Here is a 24,577-nt window from a genome sequence, read left to right as displayed (position 1 = left end):
TGGAGGGCCTTCGCCAACAGGCAGCTTCTCAGGCTGATGGGCAAGAGCCTGGGAAGTATAGGTTACACTGGGAAGATGGCCTCTTCTACAGTGAACCAACTGAATCTGAACCTGGAGCCTACCAACGCCTGGTAGTGCCCCAAGAGAACAGACAACAGTTCTTGCAACTAGCCCACGAGATTCCTTTGGCTGGTCACTTGAGTTTCAAGAAGACCAAGGAAAAGCTCTCTCTCTACTTTTATTGGCCAAAGATGGGGGCTGAAGTAGACAGATATTGCAGGAGCTGCCACACCTGCCAGATTTCTGGTAAGGTGGGTTCCAAGAATGTGGCACCTTTAGTGCCTCTCCCAGTTGTGGGAGTCCCATTTGAGAGGGTAGGGATTGACATTGTTGGTCCCCTTGATCCCCCAACCTCCTCAGGCAACAGGTTTATCCTTGTTGTAGTAGACCATGCTACTAGGTACCCTGAGGCAATTCCTATGAGGACTGTTACAGCTCCGGCTGTAGCCAAGGCCCTCCTTGGTATTTTCACCAGGGTTGGGTTTCCTAAGGAGGTGATCTCCGACAGGGGGTCAAATTTTATGTCCCACTACATGAAAGCCATGTGGAAAACCTGCGGAGTTACCTACAAGTTCTCAACCGCATACCACCCTCAGACAAACGGGTTGGTATAAAGGTTTAACAGAACCATGAAGAGCATGATAGGTGCTTTAGAAGAACCCCTTTAGAAGAAGTGGGACCTTCTATTGCCATGCCTTCTCTTTGCTTATAGAGAAGTCCCTCAGGAGGGAGTAGGTTACTCTCCCTTTGAACTTCTCTATGGCCATCCACTCCGAGGCCCCTTGGCCCTGATTAAGGAGGGGTTGGAGAGTGCTCCTTCCCCAAGCCAGTCAGAGTGACTGACTATGTGATAGGTCTCCGAAGGAGAATGTCCCACATGATGGCAGAAGCAAGTGACAACTTGAAAGCTGGACAAGCTCTGATCAAACATTGGCATGATCAGAAGGCTAACATGGTTGAGTTTACTCAAGACCAGCTAGTTCTAGTTATGCTCCCAACAAGGCAGAGGGCCTTGCAAGAAAAATGGATGGGACCCTTCAAGGTTGTGGGGAAACTTGGAGAGGTCAACTATCTGGTGGATCTGGGCAAAACCCAGGGAAGCTCCCAGAGTCTTCCACACCAACCGCCTCAAAGCCTACGTCTCTAGACCAGAAGTAGGAGCCTTGCTTCTAGCTTCATCAGAAGAGGAGGAGGAGGAGAGTGAAGCTCTACCTGACCTCCTGAGAGGCTTACCTTTGGATGAAAAGGTTGAAGGAGTTAATCTCTCTTCAGATCTGACCCCTGAGCAACAGGAAGAGTGCAAAGCTATGTCAAATCAGTTTGCCCCCCTGTTCTCACTTTCACCAGGCTTGACCCCTTGGGGACAGCATGATATACTCACTGGTGACTGTCTGCCAGTCAAAAGCAGAGGATACAGGATGTCAGAACATGTCAGAACCCACATCAAAGGTGAGGTCAAGAAGATGCTTGATCTCGGGGTAATAGAGCCCTCTACTAGTCCATGGTCTAGCCCAGTCGTGTTAGTACCAAAAGCAGGATCCAAAGAGTTGAGATTCTGTGTGGACTATAGAGCTCTTAATGCAGTCTCCAAGACTGATGCCCACCCTTTGCCAAGGACAGATGAGTTGGTGGATAAACCTGGTGCAGCCAAGTACCTCAGCACACTGGACCTTACGTCAGGCTATTGGCAAATAGCCCTGACAGACCATGCCAAGGAGAAAACTGCATTTTCTACCCCAGTTGGCCTATACCAATTCAAGGTTATGCCTTTTGGACTAAAGAATGCACCTGCAACATTCCAAAGGATGGTGAACCAAGTTCTAGCTGGGATGGAGGACTTCTGCATGGCATACTTGGATGACATTGCAGTCTTCAGCCACTCCTGGGAGGACCATGTGAACCACCTAGGACATTTGCAGGCTCTTGAGCAGGCCAATCTGACCATAAAGGCAAGCAAATGCCAAATTGGACAGAGTAAAGTGGTCTACCTTGGACATGAGGTAGGAGGTGGTGAGATAAGGCCTTTGCTCAGCAAGATTGAAGCTGTGCAAAATTGGACAACACCTACTACTCAGACCCAGGTGAGAGCCTTCTTAGGCCTCACTGGGTACTACAGGAATTTCATTGAGAACTATGGGACCATAGCTTCTCCTCTGAATGTGATATCCTCTCCAAAATTCCCCAAGAAGGTCAAATGGAATGAGGAATGCAATCAGGCCTTTGAAAACCTGAAGAAAGCTCTTTGCCAAGCGCCAGTACTCCGTGTTACACATTGCGGTAGATGGACTCTGTGGTCCCGTGCCCGCTTGTGCGGTACCGTGCGGAAGTGCAGTTCCAAGACGGATGCCTGTCGGGTTTCTCCAGCCGACATCTACGGTCTAGTCTCTTCACGTCCCTCTGAGACACCACGGACCGCTCACGTGATACTATATCCAGACTCCAAGCCAAGGTTTCATCGCGTCACTTCTGCTACAGACGCTCCGTGAGTTCGTTATTTGAATCCTGTATTTACGTGTCTATTAGTCCTTGATTACTCTTTAAACTGTCCTAATCTTGTCTTTATCTATCTCTCAGAGATTATCTCCATTCAACCTTTCCAATCTCTGCTCCCTTCGTGTTCAGTCCAACCTGGCGAATCCTGCTCAACTTAGCCGTCTATAACACCCCCTCCACGGCATTACCTTCTGCTTTGAACCCCATTTGGGTAAGCTTCCTATTCCCTGAGTCTTCTCTTCTAGCCCCGATTAGAATCACTTACCTGTCTGTTCTTGCAGACCTCCTGCCTCTCTTCTGTTGTTCTTCCGAAGTCCAGTTCTGAAGTTTCAGTCCCAATCCTTCCCTCCAAGGGTGAGAGCTTTTCCCTTCCGCCTTCTCTTTTGGCTGTCTTCCCTTTTTACATTACGCTGATACTATCTATTCCTCTCGTTTACTCTGAAGGGATATCCTGTGCAACTTCCGTTTGAAACCATCTCTCAAGGATTCTCCTGCTACTACTACTTCCCGATCGACGAGCTTCCAGACTCGACCAGGGTTTTCTTCCCATTAGAGGGTTTCCCTGGCGATCCTATCCTCTCCCCCGGTTTTCACCTCTTTCTGGGTCGGAGGGGCCAGGACTGTTTCAGGGGAACTTTCACTGCTGCATTTGGCTTTTCCATATTGGATTTCCGTATTGTCAAGTAGAGCGGTTTTGTTGAGGTTTATTACCGCTATAAGTTGTTTGCAGTAATTCATAACAGCAATCATAACAGTAAGCAACGCCTAATATTGACATTCGGAATCCTTATGGAGCAGCAAATGCAACAATTAATGGCAGCTATGCAAGCCATGTCCTTAGAGATGCAATCTTTAAAACAAGATAATGCTCAGCTGCGACAGCAGGTCACTAGGGCATTTTCAGACACTCCCCCTTCTTCCTTACATGCCCTAATGTACGACGGAGATCCATATAAGCTCAAAGAATTTCTAGATAGTTGTACGGTCCAATTTACTTTTAAATCACGTTTTTTTCCTACAGACAAAGACAAAGTGGGGTTCGTGATTTCCCATCTTTCTGGCCCTGCATTGGCTTGGGCCACACCTCTAGTCACTTCTAATAATGGGATCCTAGATTCCTACCCCGCCTTCTCCAATAGCCTTAAGTCTATGTTCGGCAGAAAGGAAATATCAGTTTCCACACAAGAAAGACTTCTTGATTTGAAACAGGGAAATAAGGATTTGCTAGGATACATAACACAATTCAAACAATTGTCTTCAGAAGTAGGGTGGCCAGATGAAGGGCTTCTTACCCTTTTTCGTAGAGGCTTAACGGAAGACCTTAAAGATGAGGTTTCTAAGGTACCTCGTCCGGCTAATTTGGCTGACATGATTACTCTAACTATGCAGATAGATTATCGAATGCAGGAACGGTCTCATGAAAGAAAGAAGAACAAAGGATCTCGACCTTCAATTGATCATTCCTATGTTGGGAATAGGACTCTTCCCCATACTGAAGAACCTATGCAGATAGGGACCATTAGAGGACCGTTATCTGCAACTGAAAAGGAAAGAAGAAAGAATCTTGGACTATGCATGTACTGTGGGTCCTCTTCTCATGTACTGAAAGATTGTCATCTAGTTCCACCTCGTCGCTCTACTACTCCGAAGTCGGGAAACTCCAGAGCTCTACCGAGAGGGGAAGAACGGTAGAGTTACAGAATTCTGTTTCCCCCTGTAAGTCGGGTCTGACAGCAGAACATGCCTCAACCAATCAGACCATGGTAGTAGTTTCCTTGTCCATGATACTTTCAGAACACATTCTACCTGGTATTCCCGCCTTGATTGACTGCGGAGCGGCTGGGATTTTTTTGGATTATGAATGGGCTAAGAAACACGGGATTACACTTGTATCCAAGAACATGGTTACTCCTATTCAGGGGGTGGACGGTAGTCCCTTAAGTTCAGGACCGGTAAAAGAACAGACCGATCCTATCACTTGCATGATCGCCGGCCATAAAGAAACTCTGGTTTTTGATCTGATCAGAACTGCCCATTTTCCTATCATTTTGGGCCTTCCCTGGTTAAGACTCCATAATCCATATATCAACTGGTCAGCAGGTACTCTGTTCTTGGGATCAGAATATTGTACTCACCATTGCCTTTCTCAGGAGTCAGTAGGCATACGTCTCCCCACTATTGAAGACCATCATCCTGCTGTTTCCTCTATTAACCACTTGGAAATGATCCCTAAATGTCATTGGGGATTCCGATCTATATTTGAAAATCCCGAATTTCCTACCTTGCCGCCTCATAAAAGGGATGATTGTCATATAGATATACACCCCGAACAGCCCATTCCTTTTGGCCGTATGTATGTGCTTTCACAACGGGAGAAGACTGTTTTGAAAGATGATCTTCAAAGCAATTTACGCAATGGGCTAATAACCGAGTCTGTGTCTCCAGCCGGAGCTTCTCTCTTCTTTATCCCTAAGAAAGACTCAGACGAACTTCGCCCTTGCATTGATTATCGAGGATTAAACAAGATAACCATTGCTGACAAGTATCCAATGCCTCTTATCACAGACATCCTTGAAGCGGTTCGAGGGGCTACTGTTTACACTAAGCTGGATCTCCGAGGTGCCTACCATCTCATACGAATAGCTGCAGGAGATGAATGGAAAACTGCCTTTCGCACCCCTTTCGGGCACTATGAGTACCACATCATGCCATTTGGCCTGGTCAACGCACCGGCAATATTTCAGCGGTTCATGGACCACCTCTTTGCCGACATTCTGTTTCATTTCGTCATCATCTATTTAGATGATATCTTGGTTTATTCCAAGAACCCAGAGGAACATATCCGACATGTCAACACAGTGTTGGAACGTCTTCAAAACAATCATCTGTACTGTAAATCCACCAAATGTGAGTTCCACCAGGAGCAGGTAAATTACCTCGGATTTGTGCTATCTTCTCAGGGCATCTCTATGGATCCAAAGAAGGTGTCAGCGGTTTTGGATTGGCCAATTCCCTCTGGCGTAAAAGACATTCAACGATTTCTTGGCTTTGCCAACTTCTACCGGAAATTCATTCCGGGTTTTTTGGAAATCATTTTACCCATCACCAGGCTTCTTAAGAAAGGAGTCCCGCTCGTCTGGAACGATTCGGCTCAGAAGGCCTTCCAAACGCTAAAGGAGATATTCACTTCTGCTTCAGTTCTTATAAACCCTGATCAAACTAAACAATTCATTGTGGAGACAGATGCTTCACAATTTGCGTTGGGTGCCGTACTTTTACAATTATCGGAACAGGGAGAAGAAAGACCTGTGGCTTATCTGTCCAAAACTTTCAATGCAGCAGAACAAAACTATTCAGTTCTTGAGAAAGAGCTTCTGGCTATCAAACAATCTTTCAAAGAATGGAGACACCTACTCCTGTGATCTACCCATCCTATCAAGGTTCGCACTGATCAACAGAATCTACGAGCCCTTCAGAATGCCTACACAACCAACAGCAGGCAGGCCCGCTGGGCTTATTTTTTTCTTCCGTTTCGAATTGAGTTCACCTTTTTGCCGGGAAAACATAATCAGAAGGCAGATGCTCTGTCTCGTAAGGACTCTCCTACATCGACATTCTGTTCCGAGAAGATGTTTCCCAACGGTCGTTTTATTGCTGTCTTAACTGACTTTCTCCAAGAAATACGAACAGCCACTGATCAAAATAAATCATTCTGTGAAAACATTGCAACCACCCACCATCTCACTAAAGATAAGGAATATTTCTTTCACAGCACTCAGCTGTTGATTCCCATTCCCTCTTTGCAACTCGAAGTGTTACAAATGTGTCATGACTCCAAGGCTGCGGGTCATAGAGGGTTTCTTTCAACATTGGAACTCGTACAACGACACTTCCGGTGGCCAAATATGCGATCTGATGTCCAGGATTATGTTGCGGCTTGTAGTATCTGTGCGCACGCAAAGACTCCTCGTACTCCTCCTTTGGGGTTATTAACGAGGATGCCCATTCCAGATCGGCCTTGGCAAATCATCTCTACCGATTTTGTGTCTGATCTACCACCTTCGGAGAACAAGACAGCCATTATGGTGACAATTGACTATTTCACCAAATTGGCACATTTTACCCCTTTAGAGAAGCTACCGGGGGCAACTTTGATGGCTAAAATCTTTCTATCTGAAATGTTCTCCCGTCATGGCCTCCCAGACACCATCATCTCAGACCGAGGTCCCCAATATACTTCACTTTTCTGGCAAAAGACGTGTCACGTCTTAGGGATAAAACGAGCCCTCTCGTCAGGATATCATCCCCAGACCAATGGGCAAACGGAGCGTTTGAATCAAACACTGGAAGGATATCTACGTTGCTTCGTTTCAGCGGCCCAGGATGACTGGGCAGGTTTACTCCCCTTTGCTGAATTTGCCTACAATAACTCCTGTCACTCTGCTCTCCGGACTAGCCCCTTTCATTGTTCTTATGGCTTCCATCCCTCCTTTGTTCCTATGGTGTCGTCTCCTCCTTCCTGCTGCCCAGGAGTAGATGAATTTATTGCGGACATTCAGGATGGTCAGAGACTGGCTAAGCGATCTCTTGTGGAGGCTCAAGACCGTGCTAAGCGGAACGCCGATCTTCATCGCTGCGTTGCCCCGAAACTTACCATCGGTGACTCAGTTTGGTTGGCTTCCCGTTTTCTTCCTCGTCATCTCGTTCCATCTAAACTACCGCCGAGATACTTTGGACCCTTTAAAGTGTTAGCCATGGTGGGCGCAGCTGCGGTCAAACTGGCTTTACCAGCCTCTTGGTCTCGGATACACCCTGTATTTGATCTGTCTCAAATTAAGTTGGTGGTACCGGATCGTTTTCTTCGGACGGGAAGGGTTCCTCCTTCTCCTGTCCTTACTGATGAGGGTCCTGAATTTGAGGTGGCGGGTGTGTGTGACTCTCGCTTTCGGAGAGGTAGATTGCAGTTTCTGATTGACTGGAAGGGTTATTCTCCTGCTGAAAGGACCTGGGAACCTGCCTCTGGGGTTCATGCTCCCCGGCTGGTGCGGCGTTTTTTCCGGCTCCATCCGGGTAAACCCGGGGCGCCCCCCAGGAGGAGGGGGTATACTGTTACACATTGCGGTAGATGGACTCTGTGGTCCCGTGCCCGCTTGTGCGGACTGTGCGGAAGTGCAGTTCCAAGATGGATGCCTGTCGGGTTTCTCCAGCCGACAGCTACGGTCTAGTCTCTTCACGTCCCTCCGAGACACCACGGACCGCTCACGTGATACTATATCCAGACTCCAAGCCAAGGTTTCATCGCGTCTGCTAAAGACGCTCCGTGAGTTTGTTATTTGAATCCTGTATTTACGTGTCTATTAGTCCTTGATTACTCTTTAAACTGTCCTAATCTTGTCTTTATCTATCTCTCAGAGATTATCTCCATTCAACCTTTCCAATCTCTGCTCCCTTCGTGTTCAGTCCAACCCGGCGAATCCTGCTCAACTTAGCCGTCTATAACACCCCCTCCACGGCATTACCTTCTGCTTTGAACCCCATTTGGGTAAGCTTCCTATTCCCTGAGTCTTCTCTTCTAGCCCCGATTAGAATCACTTACCTGTCTGTTCTTGCAGACCTCCTGCCTCTCTTCCGTTGTTCTTCCGAAGTCCAGTTCCGAAGTTTCAGTCCCAATCCTTCCCTCCAAGGGTGATAGCTTTTCCCTTCCGCCTTCTCTTTTGGCTGTCTTCCCTTTTTACATTACGCTGATACTATCTATTCCTCTCGTTTACTCAGAAGGGATATCCTGGGCAACTTCCGTTTGAAACCATCTCTCAAGGATTCTCCTGCTACTACTACTTCCCGATCGACGAGCTTCCAGACTCGACCAGGGTTTTCTTCCCATTAGAGGGTTTCCCTGGCGATCCTATCCTCTCCCCCGGTTTTCACCTCTTTCCGGGTCGGAGGGGCCAGGACTGTTTCAGGGGAACTTTCACTGCTGCATTTGGCTTTTCCATATTGGATTTCCGTATTGTCAAGGTGAGCGGTTTTATTGAGGTTTATTACCGCTTTAAGTTGTTTGCAGTAATTCATAACAGCAATCATAACACTCCGAGCTCCTGACTACCACCAACCTTTCATTGTACAAACTGATGCTTCCAGGTATTGTAGGTATAGGTGCAGTTCTTAGCCAACTGGATGAGAAGGGTAGGGAACACCCCATTTGCTTCATCAGTAGAAAACTGAAGGATCCTGAAACAAGGTGGGCAACAATAGAAAGAGAATGCTTTGCTATTGTGTGGGCACTGAAGAAGTTTAGGCCATACTTGTATGGTTCTACTTTTGTCATTCGGACTGACCACCAACCCTTGAGATGGTTAATGCAAATGAAAGGGGAAAATCCCAAACTATTGAGATGGTCAATCTGCCTCCAGGGGTTTGATTTCACCATTGAGCACAGGTCAGGGTGTCACCATCAAAATGCTGATGGACTCTCTAGGATGTATGTCATCGACTAGAGGTATGAGGTTCATCCAGGAGAGGATTAAATCCTCCTGTCCCTTAGTCTGGGGGGGGAGGGCGAGTGTTAGGGAGAATTCTCTGTTTAGGCTGAATTTCCTAACCTAGTGAGTCCTCCACCAGCTTTGCTGGATTTTTGGGGTTTATTTTTTTCTCCTACCAAGAGTGAGACTCTTTCACCCTCACTCTTGGGCATGACGAGAGTGTTTCTGTGACTTGCTATGTGCTTATGGGCTATGGGGTATTTTTTCCCCATAGGCTATCATTGGTTTTTGAATGTGTGTTACACAGCACCCTCAGTGCAGTAACACAGGGGTGTCATAGAGACCCCCAAACATAGACTCCACACCCTGGGACTGACTACTGTCTCCCTGGGTCTGTAAAGTCACCATTGACTTTACTAGTCTTCACTTAGGAACTTAACCAGTACAAACCATCATACTGTGGAAGTACTGGTAGGGGCAATTAGATTGCCCCTGGGTTTGTTGTCGAGGGGGTACTGTCCCGTCCCCCCTCGCCGAGTTTCTGGCTGGTGGCAGTGGATACCACGGAAATATTCCACCGGAATATTTCCCAATGGGATTTCCCATTGATTTTAATGCACCATTTTTTGGTGCAATGTTAAAGATACCGCCGGTTTATTTATTTAATATAAATTCACCGGTTGGGATTTTTTGCCAGAACTCGCCGCCAAAATGGCGTCTAGGTTCACTTCAGTAACCCTGAACCCGAGTCGAGCCTTTGTTCCACTTTTGGCGAGCTTCTGCACAGAAGCCCTCCAAAGTGGTGCCATTCTGTCTGGGTACCACAGGGGGTGTGGGAGGGGGTTTAGGCACCCTGGACCGAGTTGCCTTGCCAACTCATGTCGCACTCTGGTGTGATTGGCCCAAGTGGTGAGCCACCCCGCTCACCACTTAGCATGTTTGAGTGACAGCTAGGCTGTATGAATGGGGGTTTGCTGCATAAAAGCAGGGTTTTTGGGACTCGTTCTTCAGAAGTCGCCACAGGACCTAAGAAGCCGAAGAGGGAGAAGCCGAGCCGACCTGCCAACACGACACCACCGGTGGAGCCCTGCGGCACCGTCTCACCACTTTTTCCCGACGACAGAGGAGATCTCCCGCCGGAGAGTCTTCTTCCCTTGACTGGTGGGGACAACCAGTTTCTGCCTTCTTTTCGCCGCCCTGAAGCATCTCGTGGCCGCCTTGCCTGTGCCAAGCACCCCGGCAACCGGGATACCACTTTTTACCTCAACCGCGAAAGAGGGGTAACATCCTTTTAACCGGAAAAACTCCACGGCTGGTTTCTTCCCTGGTAGTGCAACGACCTTCAGCTTTCCTCCACGACGAGATCTTCTCCTCCTCTGGACGACGCCGCGACTTGCACCCACTACCAGGAACAACTGCCCCTGCTGGAGGATCCTTTCCATTTTAAAGGTACTGTGTTCCGCCCGGCTTCCCTTGCCACCGATTGTACGGGGTAGATTTAGCCCTCGGCTCTCGGCCCTGGGTAAGCCTGGGACACCCTAACTAAACTTTTCTTAACTGGGAAAAACCTTTTCTACTCACCTGTAAAGACTTGTGACATTGTGTGATCTTGGGCATCTTTTTGCTTAGCTTTCCCTGGAGTGGGCCTGGCAACCGAACTTCCTTCCTCCTCAATAGACTGCCTTCCTACACCCACTGTGAACCTCTGAAAAGTGTTTTGCCTTGCTGTTTTCACTTCTTTTGCCTTTTCCCTCCCTTTTTAACTAACTTGTTGGAGTGCCATCTAACGTTAAGCGCTCACCTCTGTTTGGAAATAAGTGGTGTTAACTTAGACTTGTCCAACAAATAACTAGGGGTGTACATATGAGTAATAGTGACTGTGTTTTGACTTACTTACCTTTTCTGTGCTGGTGTAATTTATGAGTGTGTCTTTTAAATAAATAATTGTATACTTTTACACCTAGCTCTGGTCAGTGGTTTGCTTGTACTATTGTGCCTCTGTACCTATTATGTATGCTCTGTATACTGCCTGACTCTTCTTGAGGGAAGTCTGACTGCTCAGCCACAGCTACCAGGTAGACCTGGGTGGTACAGACTGCTACCAAGTGAGTTTACTGCCAAACACCTGTAGTCTTAAATCTTTTGCAGTGGTCCCAGAGGGAACTGCACAGGTTTCTGTCTAACAGCCTACCATACGACGTAACTGATGGAGGACATATAGTATCCAGACTATATCAAACGCTCCTGGAAGAGATACTCAAAGACCTAACTAAAGGGAAACTGATATGAGAAACAGAAATAGGAAGAGTAATTACAGATAAGGAATGGACTAGAGCGATGTTGTATCCCAAATAGATATCTAGAAACGCCAGACTAAAACAGTTACAATTCTAAATATTCCACAGAGCATACCTGACCCCAAAAAAGATATCACTCTTCCCAGGAGCAGGCATACAGAGCTGCCCAAAATGTGGAGAGGAGAAAGTGATCCGGAGGGACTGGCAAGAAATAGAACAGCGCCTGCGAAAGAACAGAGTAAAAGGCCAAGACTGGACAGCAGAGGCTTGCCACTTAGGACTATACAAATATCCAACCAAAAACCAGAGCAATGAAAAGGATAATAGATCTGGCATGGGCATTAGCCAAGCGGCGGATAGCAATGATGTGGAAAGCCAAAGAAGGACCAAAAGTGTAAACATGGTGGCAAGACCTGAAAAGGTGGCCAACGGCAGAGACAGCAGTGTGGCATGAAGCGATGAGACAGGGAAAATGAGAAAGCGCCACAGACATCACTACATGGAATGCAACAACACAAGAACTATTCACCTCACCAGATGATAATCCCCCTTGAATGTAGCACCTAGCCAGACGACAAGCTCAGAAGTCCTGAGATATGTACAACGCCTAAAGGCTGCCAACACCTGCCATGCTCAGATCTGATTTAGGAATCTGCAAAACCAAAAAGGTGAAGACTTGTGACACAAATCCCTGTTTGAAGTTGGGCTTAGGGAAGGCACTGAAGGGAGGGTGGGTGCGGGAATCTAGCAGACACTATTCATCTGAACAAAGAGTGAATGTGTTTATTTGTAACTGAAAAACAAAAAAAACAAATAAAAAATACAAAAGTTCCTACATGGTCCTCTCCCTACTATGTGCTCTTTGTTCCTCTGTGGTCCTCTCTCTATGTGCTCTTTGTTCCTCTGTGGCACTCTCCCTACCATGTGCTCTTTGTTCCTCTGTGGTCCTCTCTCTATGTGCTCTTTGTTCCTCTGTGGTCCTCTCTCTATGTGCTCTTTGTTCCTCTGTGGTCCTCTCCCTATGTGCTCTTTGTTCCTTTGTGGTCCTCTCCCTATGTGCTCTTTGTTCCTCTGTGGCACTCTCCCTACTATGTGCTCTTTGTTCCTCTGTGGTCCTCTCCCTACTATGTGCTTGTTGTTCCTCTGTGGCACTCTCCCTACTATGTGCTCTTTGCTCCTCTATGGTCCTCTCCCTACTATGTGCTCTTTGTTACTCTATGGTCCTCTCCCTACTATGTGCTTGTTGTTCCTCTGTGGCACTCTTCCTACTATGTGCTCTTTGTTCCTGCATGGCTCTTTCCCTACTATGTCCTCTTTTGTTCCTGCATAGCATCCTCCCTACTATGTGTTCTTCGTTCCTGCAGAGCACTCTCCCTACTATGTGACCTTTGTTCCTGCAGGGTGCATACCTTTCGCTCTGCTCCTTTAAAAGGGGCTCTCTGTTCTCAGTGCCTGCAGTGTCATCAACCTGCTCTTTGTTCTTGTAGAGCCCACTACCTGCTTAGCAGCGTTTCTACCGATATACTTACTGTTCCTGCACCATCTTGGTGTAGGCAGCCGTATTCAGTTTTTCTCGGATATAGTCACACAAGTAAGACATTGCACCCGGGCAGTGGGGTAACCCGTAGACACCTGCAAGAGAAGACAGGGGACACAGTAAATACAGACTTCAAAGCCCTGAATGCAATACACAAACCGCACAAACTACACTCTAGTGCACTGTACTGACTGATGGCAATGGCTCTGGCCGCACTAACTGAACCAGCCTACACATCTAACTGCAAGGGACGGATACAGAACTGTGGGAGCACTGGACTTGTACGGACCCTGAGCTTGGACTACTCTCCAACTGTACACAAAGCCATATTAAAACACTGACCCACAGCTCTGACGGTACTGGCCATTTATGCAATGCTTTGACCACTGCAACCGTGCTGACCCTTGGCTCTAACTATATGGTAACTGCACTGACCACAAACCTATCGCAGAGCACCAACACTCAACCTCACTGTGCCTGTACACAGAGTTGAATACAATGTAACTCTACTTACTGTGGCAGGTCAGAAGAAGGGCACGGACACTCACTGAAGAAGAATGAGGCCTACCTTTCCCGATGACTACGGGATGTTCCCTACCTATTTTACTAACTAAGGTGCTCGTCAGTCTACAGTGAATGCCCAAAAGGAAGAAGTCTGCTGTCCAGAACTAGCACGGACTGACCCTACCCCTCTTCTAAACAAACTAAGGGCAGGAGAACGACTCCCTTCTCCTGATGATGGTTTCCTGTAGTGGTCTACTTTGTTTTTCTTGTTAATATGCAATTTTTAAATAGGCTCTTGTTACTTTCTTTATCAATTGATGTAGTTCTCTCAAGATACTGTTGGCCTTTCTCTCTCATTTAGAAATGTTTTTCTTTAATCTGTGTCGAATCTTTGGATCCGGGTTAATGGACAATGAGTAACATTGGAAAGTATTAATCCCTGTGTGGGTCGTGCTCTCTGGACAATGATATTTCAGCTCTTCCCAGCCGGCTCTCTTTTGTATATTATTTATTTAAGGGGTTTCTCTGTCTTAATTTACAATGCTTTCTCTGCGTCAGATTCCGCTCTCTACATGTTGAATAATGGGACGGATTCCCCTCTTCCCAGGGTCGTGATCCCCAAGCCTACTGGTTTCCCCCTCAGGCTTTTCTGCGATTCTCTCTCTCGCATTCATACAGTTCAAGTTCATTAGCTTTTGTTTCAAGTGTTCGTCACTTATACTTGGACGAGTATCTCTCATTACAAAACGAGTACCTTTTGGCCTCCCAGTCTTCCGGTTCTCCCATTTACCGTCACTGCTTCGGGGAGGCGTAGGGGGTGTGAAGGAGGGACATGTCTCTGGGATCTATATTGGATCGGGTCTTCTCTTTGGTTCCTCTGGACGGTAGATTTGAATTCACTGCCGCACTCCTCTTCTTGCGCTCTTTCTCCTTCACAAGGTCTTGGTCCTTCCGTGGGTAACCGGACTGTTTGCTGTGGTTTGTGCTTGGTGGTGTCAGTGTTTTTGTATGGGTAGTCTACCCACCACTAACTCCTCATGGTCACGCCACCACCGAGGTTTGGGCTCCCATCGCCCCAGTTTCTCCCTTTTCGTACACGCTGGGCTTCCAGCATCTCCTTTTGCCATTCAGAGTCGGCCTACTCGAGGGCTGCGCATCTCTCTTTTGCTCCGCCTCAGTCAGGTGTTACGCATCTAGGCGGCCTCCCCTGCCTGCGTATGCGTTCCTCTCCCTCTCCTTCGTTCAGCGTATACTACTTCAATGTACTCCTCCAAGTTAACTGGGAGTTCCTCATTTACAGGGGCAATTTCCTTTTCTTCCGTATAATGGTGCAAGTTTGTGTTCTCTTCAGGACTTGAAACCATCGGCATATTAGATAGTCCCATGTATGCCACCACGTGAAATGGTTTCGGGAGTTCTTCGCAGGAATGAGAGTCCTTGTCCCCCAAGGGAGGTAGGGGGAGTCTCTCCCGGTGAGGTCCCACGTGCCTCTATCGCTAGTGAGGGTATTGTGTAGCGGGATCTCCTCCCTAATCTCACGGGGGTGGATCCTCCGCCTTGGGGCAAAGGGACAAATTCCATTGATTCATCACATTACCCACACTTCGATTTCCCTATAACTCTACAAACACACAACTGATACAGCACTGCAAGTGTGCTGACCTTCACCTGTGACTGCCAGGTAACTCTACAAACACACAACTGATACAGAACTGCAAGTGTGCTGACCTTCACCTGTGACTGCCAGGTAACTCTACAAACACACAACTGATACAGCACTGCAAGTGTGCTGACCTTCACCTGTGACTGCCAGGTAACTAAACACACAACTGATACAGCACTGCAAGTGTGCTGACCTTCACCTGTGACTGCCAGGTAACTAAACACACAACTGATACAGCACTGCAAGTGTGCTGACCTTCACCTGTGACTGCCAGGTAACTCTACAAATACACAACTGATACAGCACTGCAAGTGTGCTGACCTTCACCTGTGACTGCCAGGTAACTAAACACACAACTGATACAGCACTGCAAGTGTGCTGACCTTCACCTGTGACTGCCAGGTAACTCTACAAATACACAACTGATACAGCACTGCAAGTGTGCTGACCTTCACCTGTGACTGCCAGGTAACTCTACAAATACACAACTGATACAGCACTGCAAGTGTGCTGACCTTCACCTGTGACTGCCAGGTAACTCTACAAATACACAACTGATACAGCACTGCAAGTGTGCTGACCTTCACCTGTGACTGCCAGGTAACTGTAGCGACACACACCTGTGAATGCACTGTAACTATACTGACCCTCACCTGTGACTGCACTGATCCAAAGGTCAGGCTGCACTATAACTGTATTTACCATCACCTAGGACTGCCATGCATGTGTTTTAAATGACCCACACTCTAGCTGCAACGGATGAAGAACAACGATAGCACTATAACTGCTGTGGCCCACAGCGATCACTGCACTACAACTGTACTGACCCACAGCCATTGCAGCACTGTAACTGTACTGCCCACAACTATGGATGCCTAACTGCACTGACCCAAAGCTATGACTATGCTGTAACAGTAGGAATCCACAACTATGACTGTACTAGAACAGTATGGACCTACAGCCAGGACAACTCTGTAACTGTACTGACTGAAGTTTCATGACTGCATTGAAGCTGTACTGACCCACAGCACGTATTGCACTGTAACGAATGACTGAAGAGCAATGGTGCACAGTCACAGCAGAAGTCTGGCTTGCACTTCTCCTGCCCCATAGCTGTGACACAACGGTAACTGCGCTGACCACAGCAATAGGAGTGGACTGTACTGGAGAGCTTTGCCTGTACTGTAATTCTTCTGAGCCATAGCTATGAAAGCACTAACCAAAGAGTTATAACTACACTGTAACTACAATTGCAGAACTATGTCATACAGTAGTACTGAAGAACGTTGCCTGTAATGCAATTCTATTGACAGACTAGGACCCATTACAACAGTTTACCTACATGCAAAGCTCTGAACACACTACAGCTGTAATGAGTCACAGTTCAATGTTGCAGAGCAGGCAGAGAAGTGTTGCCTTGCACTTACCTTGATGCTGTCCTCCGACAGATATCAAATTGAACATTGGAGGAGATGGACATCTCTGAGCTACTGCCCTCCTAGGGGGAATTAGAGAATGTGGGTGAGAAGGTTGCAAGCGTATGCCACTCTGTCCTCACAGAAAACAGGGCAACTATATGCACAGTACAACTATCTACATCTCAAGCGGTTAGTCTCATGCTCTACATACAGCACCAATAAGGCCCACGTACTACACCCTCACTCCCTCCTCCAATCTACAAATCTTATACGAACATCACCTGGTTCCAGCCTTCATCCTAATAATTCATCTATAGTCCTGACTGGTGACTGGCTACCAGGAGCCCGGCATGCATGACTTGCAAGACCGTCTTGGAGACCGCCCCAATGGCCTTAGCCCATACCTTATTTATAGCGTGTCAGGAAACATGTCAGTCTCTTAAAGGAAGCAAATGTGTATGTGGTGTAGGGATTTGCAATGTTGCATCAGTGCATGGCTGAGAGTTGTTGCAATTAACCTTGGGGCTGAGCGGAGGGCAAAGAGGAATTAACTTCACAGCATGGCTTGTGTTGCCCTCAAACCTCCATCACACGCAGACTTCACCAATCTAGGGCTTTCCTTCTACTGCAACTCTAATGATCTAATTACCATGGTACCGGTATTGCCATTGTTTAGATGAGCACACATGCCTGATCAAGGAGTTCTAGAAAACTCCACTTGGAAGACCCTTACCTGCCACGGCGCCTCCGGAACATTAACGTGTGACAAAGGAGCAAGGGCGCGTTCGATAGGCGACTGAATAGTTTTCAGAGACATCCCACTGAGACCCTGAGATCCTTAATGAAAGCTAAAAGCTAAACCTTGAAAGGACGGGAAGGTGCCACTTGTAGAAACTCTGGGGTGACGAGGAAAGACTTCCTTGTTCGGTCCGAGAGCTCAATGAGACTTGCAGTGTCTAACCGAAAGACAATCAGACTAAATGATATCGCTGTGCCCTCCATACTCCCTCGGGGTGCCTGCCTGCCCGCTGTGCCCACTACCTGGATCGCTGTGCCATCCATGTTCCCTCGGAGTGCCTGCCTGCCCACTGTGCCCACTACCTGGATCGATGTGCCATCCATGTTCCCTCTGGGTGCCTGCCTGCCCGCTGTGTCCACTACTTGGATCACTGTGCCCACTTCCTGGATCACTGTACCATCCATGTTCCCTCTGGGTGCCTGCCTGCCCGCTGTGTCCACTACTTGGATCACTGTGCCCACTTCCTGGATCACTGTACCGTCCATGTTCCCTCAGGGTGCCTGCCTGCCCGCTGTGCTCACTACCTGGTGGTGTTAAGAGCACATCCCTGGTCAGCAGCTTGGAATGAGGGCCCTGTAGTGAGAAAACTTGTGGATTCACAAGGGGAGGGGGTAGGTAGGTGAGGGGGGACTTCTGGTTTGCTGCGCTTTTACCTGCATTGCTAGAGTCATAAAATAACATATTGTTGAACTATTCTTGCTTGTGCAGGGGGTTCAGGGGGAATTGGGGCTCCTTGGTGGTATCACCCTAATGAGATCCTGGTGGAGGAAAAAAACCTTCTGGAGACATTTTCTGCTAAATGGTTTGGGTTTTTCTATCACTTCATTTTAAACAAGTCTAAAAAAAAAATTATCTTGATTATGATGCACAGGTTTACGGTGCCCTGTAAGGTTCAGTGATCTGCCAGATTTTGAAAGGGCAGCATTTTTCAATTTTGGGGAACACTGATCATTTGTTTGGATGGCAAAAAGGTACATTGGGTGCCACACACCAAATGTAGCATAATAGAGCTTGCGTTAAATAGGCGCGTTGCTGCACCCACACTGGAGTTCCCGGTAGAGGTTGCACTATAGCATAGGTTGCATTACTCTTTTTTTTTTTTAATTTAAATTCAGTAAGATTTTCCTTATGAATTGGGGAGAGTTAATCGTTTCTATACTTGGTTAAATTTGTGACTTGTATATAATTTCGTCTCCCACCCACTTCTAGACTAAGCTACCCAAAGGGCAACAGTGGCAATCAGATCAAGCAGGATTGCTGCCCAAGCACTTGCAAGGGTGACTCCACCTTAAAGCCTCCGGAAGGCTGGGCGGCTCCACCTTAAAGCCTCCGGAAGGCTGGGCGGCTCCACCTTAAAGCCCCCGGAAGGCTGGGCGGCTCCACCTTAAAGCCTCTGGAAGGCTGGGCGACTCCACCTTAAAGCCTCCGGAAGGCTGGGCGACTCCACCTTAAAGCCTCCGGAAGGCTGGGCGACTCCACCTTAAAGCCTCCGGAAGGCTGGGCGACTCCACCTTAAAGCCTCCGGAAGGCTGGGCGACTCCACCTTAAAGCCTCAGAAGGCTGGGCGGCTCCACCTTAAAGCCTCCGGAAGGCTGGGCGGCTCCACCTTAAAGCCTCCGGAAGGCTGGGCGGCTCCACCTTAAAGCCTCCGGAAGGCTGGGCGGCTCCACCTTAAAGCCTCCGGAAGGCTGGGCGGCTCCACCTTAAAGCCTCCGGAAGGCTGGGCGGCTCCACCTTAAAGCCTCCGGAAGGCTGGGCGGCTCCACCTTAAAGCCTCCGGAAGGCTGGGCGGCTCCACCTTAAAGCCTCCGGAAGGCTGGGCGGCTCCACCTTAAAGCCACCGGAAGGCTGGGCGGCTCCACCTTAAAACCTCCGGAAGGCTGGGCGGCTCCACCTTAAAGCCTCCGGAAGGCTGGGCGGCTCCACCTTAAAGCCTCCGGAAGGCTGGGCGACTCCACCTTAAAGCCTCCGGAAGGCTGGGCGGCTCCACCTTAAAGCCTCCGGAAGGCTGGGCGGCTCCACCTTAAAGCCTCCGGAAGGCTGGGCGGCTCCACCTTAAAGCCTCCGGAAGGCTGGGCGGCTCCACCTTAAAGCCTCCGGAAGGCTGGCCTTAAACCCCATTTATACCATAGCCAGATTCTTGCACAGGGGTCGGTCCTTCTTTAGGGCTACACTTTCTACGTCTGCTTTTACCAATACAAGGTATTTGCCCGTTACAAAGGATTAATGAATAATACATTTGAGTGCCTCTTGACAAGCAGTGAATGAACTATCACCCCAAGAAAACATGATTGATGTAGCTTTCCCCCCCCATCTCTATAACTACAGCTTTGTAGATGTTCCTATGAACCTACTGAATGCTAACTTTGTCTGAGGGGCAGTGTTGAGTATGGGACTGCAAGATGTGGCTCACTAGATGGTTTGATCTACAACTCCCATCATTCCTCACATTGACCACAGTAGCTGGGCCTGATGGAAGTTGTAGTTCCAAACTGGGGAGTTAAAGGTTGCAGACCAGACGCAGAAATGAAAGGACACCGTTTCTTCCCCTTTGGCGTAATCTCCGGAGGGCAGACAAGATCCCTGCCAAGTTACATCATGGGGCATCTTTCTGAAGGGTAACTAGACGGCACTACAGGGACTCATGCCACCATCAGGGACGATGGGTTCCTCTGCATGAATAGAGCTGGGAATATATTGTTTATCCATGAACATAAGGCTCTGCTTGCGGCAGTTATGAAAAATGTACCCGCCATGGCGGCACTATCATATGTATGTATGTAAAATGCAAAATTACACTATATGTTTTGTTGCAAATTTGTGAAAAAAACAAGAAAATGGAGGCCTGGGGGATATTGTCCTTCTGCCTGGATCAAATATTTATAAGTATTCTGGCTTTTGGCTGCATCTTGAATGAAGGGTGCATTACTCAACTTGCATTTGTAATTAACCAATGCTATGTTCCAAGTCAAACTTGTGTCACGCAGTAGTAAAATTACAAAATTAAGAATTAATAATATGTTTTATTGTTTGGTAAACATGTATTATAGCTACTTGAAGAAACTGCCATGTTCATCAAGTAGTGACTAACATTTTGCACAAATCCGAGACCTACTTCAAAACAATGGACTAGTCCCAAACTTGAAATAATAGTAATAGCGCTGAGAGGTCAGCAAGCAGCATCTGGCGCTGCATATAAGTAAGTAACTGGTTTCCAATAGTTACCCAGCAATGCAAAGCATTGCAGCTAAAAAGAACATAATTTAATTCAATAAAGTAGAAACTGTGCAGTGGAAAGTGAACGAGTAGAACATGGATATCATTTTTGAAAAATGTTCATATTGCATTCAATTAGATAATCCAGGAAATCAGACTTGGGGTTTAAAGTAGAAAATCTGCCCAGTTAGAATTACCACCAGCAGTAAATGAAGCCAGGTGTAGAGCCATCTCACTACTTTGAGATGGACCAGCTCTGTTGTCTTTCCTAGTGAACCTATTTTGTTAACCTACTGCAGTGCACTGGCGCGGCTGACTCGACGCGGTCACTTACCAAAAAATCTCTGTCCTTCGAGATAACGACGGTTAACAGACATGAAAAGAATGAAGGTTACTGTTAGAAAAACAAGACCTTCATGGTATTAAACCCTACAATTAATGTTACTGCGCTGACTTGGAGATCAAGCACCAAGGACTTGGTGCTGCGACAATTCACCAGCAATCGGTTTGCAGCAAAACACAACATACTACGAGCTGCCGCCTTTGGAATCAAGTGTCAACTTGCATTCAAAATTGACCTTCGTTCTAGTCTTTAAAGCCTAGATTAGAACCTCACTTGTTTTCATTTTAGGTCTCTTAAAACAAAGGCCTTCAATTTTGGGTTCTCTAACAAATGTTATTGTATGTAACGTTTTTGTGCTTTGTTGGTGTAGCGCCTCGTGACAGTTCAGGTACGGATTGGGTCTGCGCTTACTACTACTTGTCATTCTTAAAAACATCATCCCCTTAATCCAGGGTTTCACCCTGTACTTCCGCCCTCTGCAACTCATCCACAACAGGACTGCAAGACTTGTCCTTGGCCTCAAGCCCACGGATCGTATCTCTCCCGGACTGAAATCTCTGCACTGGCTCCCAGTGGCTGCGAGGAATGAGTTCAAAACCCTCTGCACTGTCCACAAAGCCTTCTGGGGCCTGGGGCCTGAATACCTTCAACTCTCTCTTCCTAAATATCTTCCTTCTTGAGCTCTTCGCTCAGCCGGCTCCAACCCTCTGATCTCAGGCCTGGGTCCCCTCCCCGCCAGTTGCACACCCGCACTGCCCCCCTGGCAACCCTTGCACTCAGGGGCTGTTTCAGTATCCCTCCAGTCCCGTACCAGCACTTGGCACCTGATGTCTGCACTTACCCCTTGGATCTGCCACCAGCTGGCCACACTTTTTACCTATTCTTATTTATTGTTTTTATTTATTACGGTTTATCCTATGTACTGTACTTCCCCTCCCCCTTTCCCCTCGCACTTCTCCTCTTCCCCCCCCTCCCCTGCACTTGCGCAATCTCAATATCACCTGGTCTAGTAAGATCGTGATCTCAGTCTTCCCCTCTTTTTCCCCCTCCCTTGCCTTGTTGCGCCTTGAAACACTTGTGTATAGGCTGGGCCATATCATATCATACTTGCTCATGTTGCCCCATACCGTTGTTCTTTTCACAGACTGCCTAAAACCCATCCCTGGAAACACTTGTCCTGCCCCTTTAAGTCCCCTCCGCCTGCTTCTTACAGGAACTGCCCTCCTTGAGAGAAGCCCATGGCGTTGTATCCGTGTTGCAGATTAGGGTCTTTGGAAAGCTGCTGGCACACCTGCGCCACCTGCTCGTTGGCATTCATGAAGAAGCTGTTCTCCATGTCCTTGGGAAAGAGAAAAACATGCAGGTTAGAATTAAAAGAACCCTGCTTGTCGGTTGCCCTTTCACCCTCACCCGACGGGCCGTGGGATGTATGCCACAGTCTCTGGTTACCTGTGCAATGGTGTTGCCAATTTCCAGCGAGACGACGTAGATGCCTGGGATCTTCTGCTCCACCATCTTCTTGATGGAGCCCATGCTCAGGGGGTTGCAGCAGGAATCTCCTGTGGATAGAAACAGGAGGTTGGTCATTTCTATGCAGCTTCCGAGAACAGAGGGAACGCAAAGAGCAGCAGAACCTGGACTGTACTCATTGAACGCATTATTATCCTCAGCCTATAGAACATGTTTTCGCAATGTGCATGGTATGACCCGGCCTCTGCCATTTATCAACTACCCACCATAATTAGCATGCAGAAGTTATAGGAATTTCATGCAGAGGCACGGAGAAGAATAAAACTACAATCAAACGATGCATGAATTTATGAACAGTGAATATTTCAAAAAAGAACTCTGTGCAAGCAGCGCAGGGCAGAAGAGTCACCTCAGCACACTGTGTCCTTTCCCCTTACATGGTCAATAGCATATGATAACATTGCTTTCTGGAAAGCATTCTGTTTATTAAAGGATGTGATGAAGTTCCCTACATAGTACTGGGGTCCACCAAGGGGATGGGCCATGGGGCAGGGAGCCACCCTGAGGCTGTGGCGGATCTCCTAGTCGTTCTCTCTTGGCTGCCGTCACAGGGAAGGGAATAATCACAGCGCCCCAGTAGAACGCCGTCCTGGCTGCTCTGCCCTCCACTCAATGTAGCATAGTGATAACAAGCCTCCACCCAAACAGAGCACAGAGATCTCGATAGGCAGACCCAAAACCCTTGGAGTGAAAAGCAAGCACTTCACAAGGTTCAGGGCCAGATTCATGGACACGCCGGCCGTACAGTTTGCTGCTCCGATGAGGTTTCTCTTCCCCCAACGGTATCAGAACAGTAATCTCAGAGCCCTCCCTCAAGGTGCTCCTTGAGGTCAGAGGACCAGCACATGATACAAACTTGCACCAGCATGCAACACCAAGTTCCAAACGCAGTGTTCCTTGGCAGGAGTTATGGACCCTTCATGGTCCCTTCTTAAGAGCTTCTCCCCGGCCTCTCACCAGCCTCCGGTTCACCAGCCCAGATCACCAGGTCTCCATCTAGTCCAATTCTCTTAGGCTTTTGCCACAGACTATAGTTCACAAGTCTTTCCACGTCCTCCACTTCTCAGTAAGACTTTTAGGTCTCTCCGAGTTCTCTGGTTTTCAGACTCTTAGGTCTCTTTGGGGCCTCTACAGTTCTCAGGACAACTCCTCTAGGCCCCTCCATGAGCTCTGGTAACTTTTGAGACAGTCGATACTCCAGCCCTCCTGCCAGGGGGTGTTCTCCATTAACCATCTCCAGGATGTGCCCAGTCCTCAGGTGTTCCTTCTGGTTTCAGTCCTTGGTGGTAGAACCTGGCTCTGGGTTCCACACTCACTGCACTACTAATCCTGATGGCATGGTTGTCGCTTACCTGCCAGGCCATCTACTGCGAAGCGAATAGCAGGTACCCCATTCAAAGTAGCAGTCTCCTCAGGTGTCCATAGAGTGGGAAGCTTGCATCTTTCTTTGGCTTTTCTCCAGCCGCTTTATACACCTGGGCAAGTAGCTGTCTCTGCAAGCTGGCCCGGGTTTGGTCTTTCCCCAGAGCGGCTGTCTCCGATCTTATGCCTCGATTGTGTTCTGGGAGGTTTGTCTCATTAGTGTTACCCTTCTGGAACCGGACAACAGTTAATTTAGGTGCACATTAGCTGTATTGTTTAATGGCTAGCTTTACCCGCCCTTCAGCACCTTTCTTGAAACTACTCGTAGGTATTGTAATGAATCTTGGGGAGCCTTTCCTTGTGAAGCTATGGAGGTGAGCGGTGATGAATGATATGGAGTCCTCATAAAAACCCTACCTAAAGTCTCCTCCCAGGTGGCCATGGAAAGGCAGACGCTTCCTGACGCTGTGGGAGGTGTTAGCCAGGAGGATCACCTGGGAGGAGAAGCGCCCCAGAAAAACAGGACTACTTCATGGGATGAGACGCAGTGTTAGGCAGGATTGTATGTAGTAAACCTGTGGCAGACTACACTAGCCTTATCCTCTTGGCAATAGGCAACCCAACCTTTGGTATAGGTCGGTACTACACAAGCTGGTAGAGTGACTGAGCAGCCAGGCTTATCTCAAGAGGGGTCAATGTGAGCTGTAGAGGTGCAACATAGAGATTCACAGTGACATGTATTCAAATAACACTTATACTCAAGGTTTCTTATTAAAATAATTATTTATTAATTTTACAGTCTGTTTTAAAATAAGCCTTCTTTAGAAAGGGCAATATGCAAAATAAAATACACTTCAAAAATACACTTCTTCAGTT

General features: G+C 47.8%; 1 protein-coding gene across 4 annotated transcripts in view; it reads right to left on the bottom strand.

Moving 5' to 3' along the window:
* PPT1 (palmitoyl-protein thioesterase 1) overlaps positions 1 to 24,577 on the bottom strand; it is a 227,349-nt gene that overhangs the window by 163,653 nt on the left and 39,119 nt on the right. For all 4 annotated transcript variants that reach the window (XR_011279561.1, XR_011279562.1, XR_011279560.1 and 1 more), the window contains exons 2-5: positions 22,259 to 22,368; positions 22,021 to 22,148; positions 16,461 to 16,531; positions 12,859 to 12,961 (exon numbers count right to left, since the gene is read on the bottom strand). Coding sequence is in view for 1 of the 4 variants with exons in the window: in XM_069622394.1 (XP_069478495.1) it covers positions 12,859 to 12,961; positions 16,461 to 16,531; positions 22,021 to 22,148; positions 22,259 to 22,368 (412 nt within the window). In the remaining 3 variants the exon portion in view is untranslated. The remainder of the gene's footprint in view (positions 1 to 12,858; positions 12,962 to 16,460; positions 16,532 to 22,020; positions 22,149 to 22,258; positions 22,369 to 24,577) is intronic.

Source organism: Ambystoma mexicanum, chromosome 11 (genome assembly GCF_040938575.1).
Source record: "Ambystoma mexicanum isolate Mex_15411 chromosome 11, UKY_AmexF1_1, whole genome shotgun sequence".
Classification (NCBI taxonomy): Eukaryota; Metazoa; Chordata; class Amphibia; order Caudata; family Ambystomatidae; genus Ambystoma; species Ambystoma mexicanum.
This window is presented reverse-complemented; position numbering and strand designations above follow the sequence as displayed.